This window comes from Gorilla gorilla, chromosome 17 (genome assembly GCF_029281585.2).
Source record: "Gorilla gorilla gorilla isolate KB3781 chromosome 17, NHGRI_mGorGor1-v2.1_pri, whole genome shotgun sequence".
NCBI classification, from domain to species: Eukaryota; Metazoa; Chordata; class Mammalia; order Primates; family Hominidae; genus Gorilla; species Gorilla gorilla.
Window position 1 is genome coordinate 108,525,832 of NC_073241.2, and position 12,858 is coordinate 108,538,689.

General features: G+C 42.2%; 1 protein-coding gene across 13 annotated transcripts in view; it reads left to right on the forward strand.

Moving 5' to 3' along the window:
- Window positions 1–12,858, forward strand: part of ATP9B (ATPase phospholipid transporting 9B (putative)) — a 308,184-nt gene that overhangs the window by 141,570 nt on the left and 153,756 nt on the right. For all 13 annotated transcript variants that reach the window (XM_031003705.3, XM_031003706.3, XM_063699327.1 and 10 more), the window contains one exon: window positions 120–196. In XM_031003705.3, coding sequence (XP_030859565.1) covers window positions 120–196 — 77 coding nt within the window. The remainder of the gene's footprint in view (window positions 1–119; window positions 197–12,858) is intronic.

Here is a 12,858-nt window from a genome sequence, read left to right on the forward strand (position 1 = left end):
AAATTTATATAAAATCAAATAGTGTGATAATACTTTCCATCAAAACAATTAATTAGAAAGTGTTATCTTTTACTCATCTTTAAAGTATTTCTACAAGGACCACTTTCATGTTTTTGCAGGTACTGTAATAGGTGTTGTCATTTATACCGGAAAAGAGACTCGAAGTGTAATGAACACATCCAATCCAAAAAATAAGGTAGGCTAGATTGAGGAGCAACTGCTTTAATGAACTTATTTTTCCTTTCAGTAAGAAAGTCTGCATAGTTCTGAATAGCTCATTCTTTTGGCTTAACATATATCTTAAAGTAGACTTTCAAAAATGTTGGTGACTTACAATATGAATTCTCCATATTTATATAACAACATTCTCATACTGGCGAATTTCCAAAAGTATCATTGCTTGGCTAATCAGTTTTATATGTGTCTTAAATTTTCATTGTCAGATATATAATTTGCCCATAATTTGACAGTTAATTGTGGCTAATTTCTTATCTTCAGTCTACTTATTTTACAATTTGCACTCTTTTATGTTGATGGTTCATTTTAAAATAAAGCAATCTGTATTAATGTTTTTATACTATTTAATTTGATGTTACAGTATTAAGCCAGTTTTATTTATTTCCATGTCAGAAAAAGCATATTGAAGCCAAAGATTAGTTTTAAAGACCGCTTGCTTATATCCTGAATTGATTATATTTCTAAAATTGTTATTTATGCATCCAACATGTGTGTAAAATCATAACAAAAAGTCTGAATCCTCAGTAGTTGCCATCATCATGATACCATATGTAAGATGAATTCACAGTATGTGCTAATGTACAGTTAATGAGAAGCTCTTCCTAAGTATTGATTTTACTCATTTTTATTTAAAATGTAATTTGTGTGCATTTAGATGAAACAAAAAATCCTCACATGGATTTATGCCTCACTCTGTGGGTAATTAATAGTGAAGGTTATCTTTTGCTGTCTTTTGCTGGAAGTCTTATTAACGCAGTGGAAATCAAATAATTCTTTGAAAAGATAGGCCAAGCATGGTGGCTCACGCCTCTAATCACAGCACTTGGGGAGGCTGGGGCAGGTGGGTCACCTGGGGCCAGAAGTTTGAGACCAGCCTGGCCAACATGGTGAAACCCTGTCTCTACCAGAAATACAAAAATAGCTGGGCATGGTGACGGGCGCCTGTAGTCCCCACTACTCAGGAGGCTGAGGCAGGAGGATAGCTCAAACCTGGGAGGTGGCGGTTGCAGTGAGCCAAGATCGCACCATTGCACTCCAGCCTGGGCAACAGGGTGAGACTCTGTCTCAAAAAAAAAAAAAAAAAAAAAAAAGATATATTTGAGCAAGTTGTATTCCATTTTTTCAGGTAAATGTTATTTTAAAAATGGTTAACTCTTCAAAAATTAGTAACATATCACCAACTCTATAAAGTCCTAGGCCGTTTGCAGCAGTAAGTAGAGTGAGGCCTTCTGTGTCGATTGTTTGCTTGTTCACTGGGGCATGCCTTGAGAATGCCCTTAGCTGTGCACACGGAGAATCCAGTGTGCATCTCCTGTACCTGATAGAATCCCATGTATCTGTGTGTTACATGTTTGCTAAAGTCAAAGAAGAATGCTGCGTTACTATTGAGTATAAATCCTAATTGTGATAATGGGGAAAGTTATCTCTTTAGACTTACATTGCAGTTTGACTCTAATTTGCATTTCAAATATATGCAAGTCAGTAGTTCTACAATAGTGTTAAAATTATTTAAAAATAAATTATTAAAGTAATCATATATAGAGTTAGAATCACATACGTATTTGTATGTGTTTTCTGATAAGTGCTATGTTTTTTTCATGTGAGCAAAACTAGAACATCTCTTTTTTTTGAGACGGAGTCTCACTGTGTCACCCAGGCTGGAGTACAGTGGTGCCATCTTGGCTCACTGCAGCCTCCAGCTCCTGGGTTCAAGCAATTCTCCTGCCTCAGCCTTGCGAGTAGCTGGGATTACAGATGAGTACCACCCCACCTGGCTAATTTTCATATTTTTAGTAGAGATGGGGTTTCACCATGTTGGCCAGGCTGGTTTCAAACTCCTGACCTCAAGTGATCTGCTCGCCTCAGCCTCCCAAAGTGCTAGGATTACAGGCGTGAGCCACCACACCCAACCACAAAACTAGAACATTCTAATGTATGTACAGTTCTAGGATTTTTTTCCTAAATGTTACTTTTGCATTTATGATGATATTTGAGGGTAAATTAAATTTAATTTTAAATATGAATTTAAAATCTTTAAAGCTACACTGCCTTTTACTGTGATTCCTTTTTTAGCCCACCTTTTTCTTCAGTTCAACTTATTTTCTGTCATCTTTTCCTCATTTCAGTCTCCACTTTATTATTTCTTCCCATCTATACACCTGTTACTTTTGGCTCGTTAAGCTCTTTACTCAGGGTCTTGGTTCTGAGTTGGAGCGGCCTCTTAGTTTTGCAAGCATTAGGTTTGGAATGTAGCCCTGAAGCCTCGCTGCTGGGTCTGTGTCCAGGCCTTGGTGCACACTCACGTATCCCCCAGCCTCTCCACCCTCTCCACCCTCCCCTCTCTGAAGTGGGCTTGCCGGGAACAAGGTCATGCTCATGCACACGTTGCTCTTAGGAAAGTACTTGCCACATGACAGATGCTCAGTAAATGTTAGCTGTAATTTTTATTTTTCTATAAAAGGAAAGGTTTTCCGTGTGGTGATTTTTCAGCCCTACCCTGATTGCTAGTCAAGAAATGGTCATTTTGTAACTAGTTTGTGCAAGGCAGGAGGTTCTGTACTGTCAGCTACCACGTGGCCTAGAAATTCTTCCAGTTTCCGCTGTGTGGGCATTCCTTCTCTCCCTGTTCTTTTCCCTGTTCCTCTCTTCCTCTTCTCCTTTCTTAAAAAATAGTCTTCTAAATTTGCTTAGTGTTGGCAGAATATATCTCATAATTGAAAGGGTGTCTTTGGAGTTTTACAGAATTGAATTTACTTCTTGCTGCTTACCATGTTAGCTTTTCAACCTGATGTAAAAGTGTTCTTTCAGTGGCTGGTATTTTCCTGGTGATTAATACATGCTGAGTCCTCCCCTCCCAATAGGGATTCACGATAGCGGTTCTAGCTCCAGCTTGGAGAGCATTGACCACATGGTAGGCACTTGTCTAAAACTTTACGTGTATTATGTCTTGAATCCACACGATGGCTCCCGGAGAGAAGAGTGTGTTCCTGACTGTAGAGCCGGGGAGATCACAAGGCATGGAGCCGTGACACGTCTCAAGACAAAGCGCTGCTGATAGTGAAGCGCCTGAGGAGGTTTTCCTTAGATTTGGTATTTATTTATTTGTTTGTTTGTTTATTTATTTATTTTTTGAGACAGAGTCTCGCTGTGTTGCCCAGGCTGGAGTGCGGTGGCGCAATCTCGGCTCACTGCAAACTCCACCTCCCGAGTTCATGCCATTCTCCTGCCTCAGCCTCCCAAGTAGCTGGGACTACAGGTGTCCACCGCCACGCCTGGGTAATTTTTTGTATTTTTATTAGAGACAGGGTTTCACCTTGTTAGCCAGGATTGTCTCATTCTCCTGACCTCGTGATCCGCCTGCCTCTGCCTCCCAAAGTGCTGGGATTACAGGCGTGAGCCACTGCGCCCAGCCAGATTTGGTATTTAAACATCCAATTAAGACATAACATAACAGGGAAATGAAATATATACTTAAATATTTCTGAGTGTTAAATGCTAGTTTTACAAGAATAAAATTCAGGAGAAGGTTTTGAGCAAGCTACACTGGGCGAAAGGTAACATGTAATTTATCCAGGGGAAGCCTCGGTATTGATACATGTTGAATGGAAAAGAATTGTGACATTGGGCTCTGAACAGAGATGGAAAGGTGGAAATTATTGTTTATTGCTGGTAAGACTGTTTTCTGATGGTGACATCACAGTCTTCTTCTGTTGCTTAGTAAACCAACAAACTTTTGGGCTTCAAAGAAGGCTGGTGCAAACAAAACGGTAAACATGTACAGGGGAAATCTCATCTCATCCTTTGTCTGAGGTTTGTTGGATTTCTTCAGGTAGCAAAAATGTTTCTAACACTCAATTCTGACAGCTCTCTGAGTAGAAGCCATATTGGGACATTGATACATTGGAGTTCGTTGTCAGCAGAGAAATTGAGCTGCAGATAAATATTTTTGAATGAGTAGTGGTTATCAGTCAGGATAGGCTGAGTCAAGCTCTGATAATAAAGTGCCTCATACTCCGCAGTGGCTTCCCCAGTGTTGTGTTTCTCATGTTCCAGGTCCGGCCAGGCTGGCAGCTCCTGCGTCTTGTCATATTTTCCTCGTGTTCCATGCCCGGCACAGGCTGGCAGCTCCCGCTGGTCATATTTTCCTCGTGTTCCGTGTCCGGCACAGGCTGGCAGCTCCTGTTTGTTGTCATATTTTCCTTGTGTTCCTTGTCTGATGCAGGCTGGTAGCTCCTGTTGGTCATGTTTTCCTCGTGTTCCGGGTCCAGCACTGGCTGGCAGCTCCTGCTTCTTGTCATATTTTCCTCTTGTTCCGGGTCCAGCGCAGGCTGACAGCTCCTGTTGGTCATGGTCGCTCAGGGCCTGTCTTGGAAACACATTTCCATGACCACTGGGATAAGAAAATACTGATGTGGCCAGTTACATACTGACTGATTCTTAAGGCTTTGCCAGCGAGCGATATGGGTTACATTTCATTGGCCAGAACAATTAAATGGCCTTAAGTTCAAGGAATCAGGGAGTTGCACTCCTAGCTCATGTGCAGAAGGAGGGAGAATTGGAAATACTTCATGAGCAGCAACAGCCATGAACAAGATTTCCCAGGGCTTTTACACAGTGTACGAAAAAGAGGAACCTTGCAGAACCCGGAAGAATACCAATATTTAAGGGATAAGCAGAGGAAGAGAAACCAGGATAAGAATAATGAATGAGGAAAGCATTTTAGGGAGTGGCTAGTAGTCAGCAGTGTGCTGGGGATAGAGAAGGTCATTTGGAGTGAAAAGTAGAAAAGAGGTTGGTAATTTTAGCAACGAGGAAATCTTGGTAAAATTAAAGCTGACAGTACGTTTATTAGGGTGGAACTCAGGTGCAATCACAGCTGGAGGACTCTTCAAGAGTTTGGGGGAAGGAGAGAGTGCTGTGTTAAGGGAGCCGGGTCCAGGGTGAGGGAGAGGGAATTCTGAGCATATTTAGCAGGCAGCCCAAACCATGGCGGTGGCAGTGGTGATGAGAAGTGCACTGATTATACTGTAAGGGAAAAGATTTTATTGATTTTTTTTTTTTAATGGTGAGAAAAATCCATATCACAAACCTATTAATGTTTTTAGTAAAAGAATAGGGGGTCCTACAAATAAAAATATTAATCATATGGAAGAATAAGTTTAGTGGCCATCCAGTAGTAACTTAAACATAAGGATAAGGTTACTGAAAAGAAAATCATATAGAATTATATGGCCACCACAGGAACTATGGCATTACTTCTTTCATTTGTAGAAAATATTTCAAGTCTATCAGTATCACTCTTTCTGTCTCCCTCCCCTCTTCTCTTTCTTTCTCCTCCCTCTCCTTCCGTCCTTTTTTCTCTTTTTATATTTATTTCCTTTCTTCATTACAGTGTGTATAGCAGGACCCTGACAATTCACAAAATTGCTTTACGTTCCTAAGGTTAAAAAATGCTTCAGTAAAATCTGATATAAGAAAGAAGTTAATCACAACAACACTTTCGGTAGTGAAATTGATGCAACATGGTAAGACTTTGAGACAGTTCTTGAAGGGCTCAAGAAGACGAGAGCCTAACAATTTAGGCTCATACATTGTTGGCAATGTGAAGGATCCAGCTGTTGTTGGGAATCTTAAATTTAAAATGGTGCCAGTAACCAGGATATGGCTGTTCTGAGGCTGATGTTCAGGAGCCCCAACACAGAAGCAGAGATAGGCTGCTGGGCTGGTCCAGAGGTTTGCATGTGGACATGTAAGCAGAGAAGGCAGGGACAGCCGGTCGTGATGGTGGATGTCAGTGAGAGGGCTCCTTATGGACAAGGAGTTTTGGAAGCAAAGTAGTTATTGGTGGTAAGACTTCGAGTACAGTGATGAAAATGAGTTGTTGAAGTTTGGAGGCTGTTACAGACACTGGATTATCTAAAATTATAAGCTTTTATATAATATTTTGGAGAGCATCCTTTCCTTCTTACAAATATTTTCTGCCAGGTGCAGTGGCTCACTCCTGTAATCCTAACATTTAGGGAGGCTGAGGTGGCCGGATTTCTTGAGCCCAGGAGTTCGAGACCAGCCTGGGCAACATGGCAAAACCTGTCCCTACCAAAAAATACAAAGATTACCTGGGCGTGGTGGCATGTGCCTATAGTACCAGCTACTCAGGAGGCTGAGGTGGGTGGATCGCCTGAGTCTAGGAGTTTGAGGCTACACTGAGCCATGATTGCACCACTGCACTCCAGCCTGGGCAGCAGAGTGAGACCCTGTCTCATTAAGAAAAAATAGATTAATTAAAAAAAAATACAGCCACTATTGTAGATTGTATGTCAAGGCAAATTGAGCATCATTTCACATTTTCCAGGTTTATCCAGTAATTGATCTTCTAGGGAGACAAGTCTTATATTCGGTTGCTTGTAGATCTCTTATGTAAATTCAATTTAATGAATACCACATTTATAGAGTTATCTTCTTTATTCCATGATGCAGCAGTAAGAAAGAAGAGAGTGCCCTTTTCTTTTCAGCTGGAGCTGTAGGATGTCACGCCCTCTCGCGGGGCCCTGCTGCCTCTGACTTGCTCTCTTCAGCCTTTGGGGCTCTTGTGCTTTTGCCTCAGTACCTCCAGCGTCCTCTCCCGTTGCCTTCCACTGTAGGTGTGGCCTAGACTAGGAAGTTCCTGGGATATAATTGCCTTAAAAATCATCCACATAATCCCTGCTACATAGAATGGTTAAGCAATTGACATTTTCCAATGTGTTGCTGTTCCCTGACTCTAGCAGAGGGTGTAAAGCCCATAAGACTGTGTGGCTGAGACCAGGCCTTGAGTCCTTGGTACCTGTTGTTAACCATGTGCAAGTCCCAGTGCTCCCTGTTGGTCTTCAGCCCCTGATGGGCCCTCACCACCTCCACCACCGACTCCCCCCGAGTCATCCCAGCCCCACCAGAGGCTTCATGTCCTCCTGCAGGACATGAAGGAGCATCCTCAGCTCCTTCTGGAAGAGCGCCAGCCTCCCGCAGCCATCTGCTTCCACAGATTCAGCTGATAAGGAGGACTTGCCCCATCTCAGCTGCAGGTTCATTGAGGAACAGTGTGTGTTAGTACTTTCAAAACTATCAGGCTGGGCACAGTGGCTCGTGCCTGTAATCCCAGCACTTTGGAGCTCAAGGCAGGCAGATCACTTGAGCCCAGGAGTTCGAGGCCAGCCTGGGCAACATGGCAAAACGCCCTCTCTACAAAAAATACAAAAATTAGCCGGGCGTGGTGGCGTGTGCCTGTATTCCCAGCTACGCAAGAGGCTGACGTGGGAGGATCACCTGAGCCCAGGAGGCAGAGGTTGCAGTGAGCTGAGATTATGCCACTGCACTGCAGCCTGGGTTACAGAGCCAGACCCTGTCTCAGAACAAACAAACAAAACTCCACCTATCCTCCCAGAGTTAAGTTGACGGATGTTAGGTATTTAACCAGTTTTATTAATTGCATTATAAAGGCTTTTTTTTTTTTAAACTTCTAGTTCTCTTCAGCTAACATCCCCAAACTTCTTTGGCCAATTTTTTTTTTTTTTTTTTGGCCTTTATTTTGGCCAATTCTGTTCTTTTTTAGCAGCTTTAAAAAAAAAAAAAGAAAGAAAAACTTATGAAAAATTTTAAACATACAGAAAACTAAGGAGAAAAGCATAACTCATATCCCTAGACCCTGAGTTCAACAGACGTTTCCCACTTGCCTATCCTGTAGTTACAGGTACCATGCTGCGTTATCCTAAATATGTACTTTTTCCGAAAAATAATTTATATTTATCTCTTAGTCTTTATCTTTTATTTTTTTAGGCAGACAGAGACCACCAGCCTGCCCAATATGGTGAAACTCCGTCTCTACTAAAAATACAAAGAATTAGCCGGGTGTGGTGGCAGGCGCCTGTAAACCCAGTTACTCAGGAGGCTGAGGCAGGAGAGTTGCTCGAACCCAGGAAGTGGAGGTTGCAGTGAGCCGAGACCGCACCCCTGCACTCCAGCCTGGGCAACAGAGTGAGACTCCATCTCAAAAAAAAGACACTTTGGCTGCTGCCTTAACTCTCTTTCTTGTTTCTGTGACACCTGGTTGTCCCCACACTCTAGGTGAAGTGATGTGTAGAGGGTGGCCCCACGTAGGCAACATCAGCAGCACAGCTACCTGTATTGATCCCACCCCCTGGAATGGGACCTGAGGACGCAACTTCCTGGTTCTCCTCCCTGGACTTTCAAAAAATGCAGCATGTTTTATCCAGACATGAAGATAAGAATAAATCCTTCCATTTTGTTAGATAGAGGAAAATTCTGAGATTAAAAAGAATTCTTGAAGGTGAGGATTAGAATATTTTCCCGCCTCCTAGTGCTCATGACAGAGAGATTTAAAAGAAGATGGAGTCTACTCAAAATTTGAAAATTTTAAGACTAAACAAAAGTTTTTATTACTAAGGAATTACTATTATATTAGTATTTGGTGAAAGTTCAAATTACAACGACTACAGTTTGAGTAATGGACTCGTTTATAAAAGCTAGCCTCAGACATATTTAATGATATGAGACTTGATTACATTTAAGGGAGATAAATTCTTGTGGAAGTTAAGGAAAAATCAATTGTGACAGGTTGCCATTTTCATGCCATTCATAATAGTTACTCAGAGCAAGAACATCAAGGATGAAATGATAATACAAATTGCTTCAAGCAGTTATTGTAATCCCTTGGGTATATTGATTTGTGTATCTAATAAAAAGATGCTTTCAGATGTCTCATTGGCAGAGAGATAGGTGACATGAGCCATTATGTGAATTAGAGCTGGTGCTTGTTATCTGAATAGTTGTTGAGACATTTTGAGATCATGGAACAAAATAGAGTCCAGCTGTGGTGTACTTTGCAACTTGAAATATCAAAGCAGTTTTGGAGACTAGCTTTCTTGTTTTAAAAAAGATAACTTATTAATATTTTAAAAGTTACATTGATTTATATTAAAATATTACAATAAAATAACTTATTTTTATCTTTTCTTGTAGTTGCATACAATCATAGAATGCCTTAATTTTTCTAACAGTTGCTTTCTTGTAATAAAATACTGTAGAGTTTAAATACTTATTTTAAAATGTGCCCATGTGCTTCACCAAAGAGCTACATATTGTAGAACATATTAGTAGTATTGCAGTAAATCAACAGAGATAGAAAGACTCTTGGGATGCTTTTTTTTGGATAACTGTTGTTAATATTCACAAATCATAGTGTTTCAGTTCCTCATCAGGAAAAGATTAACTAGAAAACAAACCCACCATGACATAATTCTGTAGCTTCTAGACTAGACCCAGGGTGGCTCTTTGGGGTACATTAGCACAGCCTTCACTTGCATAGCCGGCACACTTTGATATGACAGCTGCTCACAATTAGAAGTTGTAGTTCTTCATCTGCAGTGTGAACATAAATAAACTTACAATTTCAGGAAAGCAGTAAAGAAACAAAATGCCAAGTGTTGAAAAAACAATCCCACTGATAGCATCTGGGGCATAATGCTCTATCAGAGTGTATAGCAAATATCTAAACTAGAAAACTTAGATTTTGTCCCTAAATTCCCTTTAAATATGAATTTAATTAGAAAACAGGTGCTCCAAATAAAAAATGCAAGTGTTTTTATTATTGTAATTGATTTGTATCACAGAAAAGACTTAGCTTTACATAAAGTTCTGAATAAGAAGGGCTTACTAATTATTTGTTGCATATTAAATAAGAACTATATTTGACAGTGTCTCCTCATTTCTAAGCGGTATAGCTAAATTCTCTGTAATCAAAATTCCTAACAGAGAAGTGTAATTTATTCAAGAAGCAAGTATTTTCATAATTGTCTTTATTTTTTGAACTCCTTGATTCCTTACCCCCGTGCCATAAAAGCTGTTAGAAATGTATGGACCTTGTGCTAATGATTGACTTATCATGACATTTCCTGCAAAACTAAGCATGTCTCCCTACCAGATCATGCCCCGTGATTTCTGACGAGGCGATCTGGAATGTCTCGTGAGACTGAGAATGGGAAAGTGCTGGAACCTCTGTGGGGGGGAAAGCAAGTGGGCATGTGGATGGTGGTTATGTAGTTGCTGAAGATGGAGAAGGGAGAATCGGTATCACCTTCCCCAGGAGGATTTCTGTGGGCTGCCAGACTAGGGAGGGTCTGGGGGTCATGGACATGCCCTGTCTCATGCAAATGGATTCCCTTTGTGGCTACCATACATCAAAAACAGGTCACGTGTGTGCTGTGTGTTCAGAAGCCAACTTCACCAGGGACACCTTCAAGTCAGCAGCCAGCTAGCAGGGCAGGTCCTTTGGTTTTCTAATTGTCGCTGCCAACGTCTGTTGGAACAAGGCTCTCTCTGAGCATGTGTGCCATCTCCTCTGGCCCCTCTGTTATCCTCCCTCCTTAGGCAGAGAGAAACCCTTAGTCTCTACTCAGGAAAGCACCAGCTGCTCCAGCCTGGGCAGGCCGTGTAGGGTGCTTGTCCTTGGGGGTTATGGCTGCAGCTAGGAAACACCAGTGGAGAAGGAAGCCCAGGCCAAGTGCAGCCTTCCCACTGGGAGAAAAGGGCGACCTGTCTCCAGCAGCTCCCAGGAACCACGACCACAGTAATACAAGCACTGCTTCTTGTCAGACAGGAAAGTCTGTGCCAGGAGGGACTGTGTTATCCTGGTCTACATTGTATCTTAAGCCTCTGACACTGTGTCTGAATGATTTTCCTTAAGGCATAGTTTGTGTTTTATTTCTCTCTACGGTTATCTTTATCTAGTGATAATTTAAAACCTTGACAAATCTGATTTTGACTTATTCATCTTTTCATACAGCTGATGGGATATTCTGGATGCTAATGTTTTGTTTAATTTTATTTTATTGACGTTAGAGTAGAAACTGTACCAAACGCTGTCTTTTACAATTGCATTAACTAAAACATGTATATAATAAGCTAAACATGAAATTAGATAGTTTTTCATTTCCTTTATGCAGTTAGTATTGTCAGCTGATAATTACCTGTTGCAAAACTTTAAAATATATCATGTAAGAGTTTTTACACTATAATGAGATATTAACTCCAAAAGATTAAGTAAACTGCAGTAATCAACATTCATGCAGCACTCCCTATCCCTCTAGGCTTCCTCTACCATGTCATCATCATGGGGATGTCCTTTCGAAACCATGTTTTGGCCCCGCAGTCATAGGACGGCCACTGTCTTCAGCGTCTGAGTGACTGTTGGGTCCCGCAGTCGCAGGGCGGCCACTGTCTTCAGCGTCTCAGTGACTGTTGGGTCCCACAGTCGCAGGGCGGCCACTGTCTTCAGCGTCTGAGTGACTGTGGGGTCCCGCAGTTGTACGGCGGCCACTGTCTTCAGCGTCTGAGTGACTCTTTGTTCCTAGGGCATCTTTCTATTCTTGGCTCCCCCATTGTCATCACTGCCTCCTCCTATGGCAGCATGAATTCTACAAGGGCTCTCAAGCCCTTCAGCTTCCCTCCTTTCTGGCAGCCTCATTCAGAGTCCATAGCGCAGAGTTCAAGCTCCTGTCATTTCTCACCCAGTTCATGACAGCGGCCGCTCTGCCGCCCTCTCTTCCTTCTCCCTCCATCATGTTTTGCGTGTCACAGCCTGAGTCATGTTTATGAAATGTAGGTTTGATATGGTTCGTTCTTTGGCTAAAACTTCAAAAGATTCCCATTGCTCTGTGGCAAGCCCCAGTATCTTCCTTGTGTTCCACGGGTGCTTTGCTCCTCGTGTGTTTTTTCTCAGACGGCTGTCTTCTGCACTCTTGGTGCTTGGCCACAAAGACTTGTCAGCCATCTGTGGCCACCACAGCGCATCCTGCCTTTCTGTCTCAGCTCTTAGGAGAGATGTAACAAAATGTGCAGGTAGATGTCGCCTCTTCCACTGAAATGTTAGCTTCTTGGCTTTGAGGACTCTGTTTACCTTGGTATTCTGGTGCCCTGCTCAGTGAACACTGGTGAGCACATGAGTCAAGCCATGATAACCGTTTGCTTACATGCCTCATCTTCCACAAGACTTCACACGCCCTGGAGGCAGGAGCTGTGCCTTACCCCTTCCTCTGTCCCATGCTGCTCACCCGCAGTAGATGGGGGACAGCCTACACAAGAAGCCAGAAGAGGATCTAAAGAGGACTCAAATGAAAATAACGCACAGTTTGTGTGGGGGAGGTGGACTTGTCTTTAATAAAAATGGAAAGTTTGCAGTGCTCTATGGGATAAGTGCTCTGGTAGCGTAGAGACTGTAGCAGGCTATGAAAGGAGTGCACATTGACTGACATCCGCTGTGTGTCGGGCCCTGTGTACTAGGCACTGACGGAACACCTGCTGTGTGTCGGGCCCTGTATACTAGGCACTGACTGAACACCCGCTGTGTATCGGGCCCTGTGTACTAGGCACTGACTGAACACCCGCTGTGTGTTGGGCACCATATACTAGGCACTTCTTGCATTGTCATATTGTGACTTGTGGTTTTCTCTTTTTTCGGTGGGCTATAACCTGTTACTTTCCTTGATTGACCTTTACATTGTCTCCTCTCTGTCTTTAAGCTTTAAGCTGGCCTCTCTGTCATACTTTCATGAACCCATCATTTTTTTA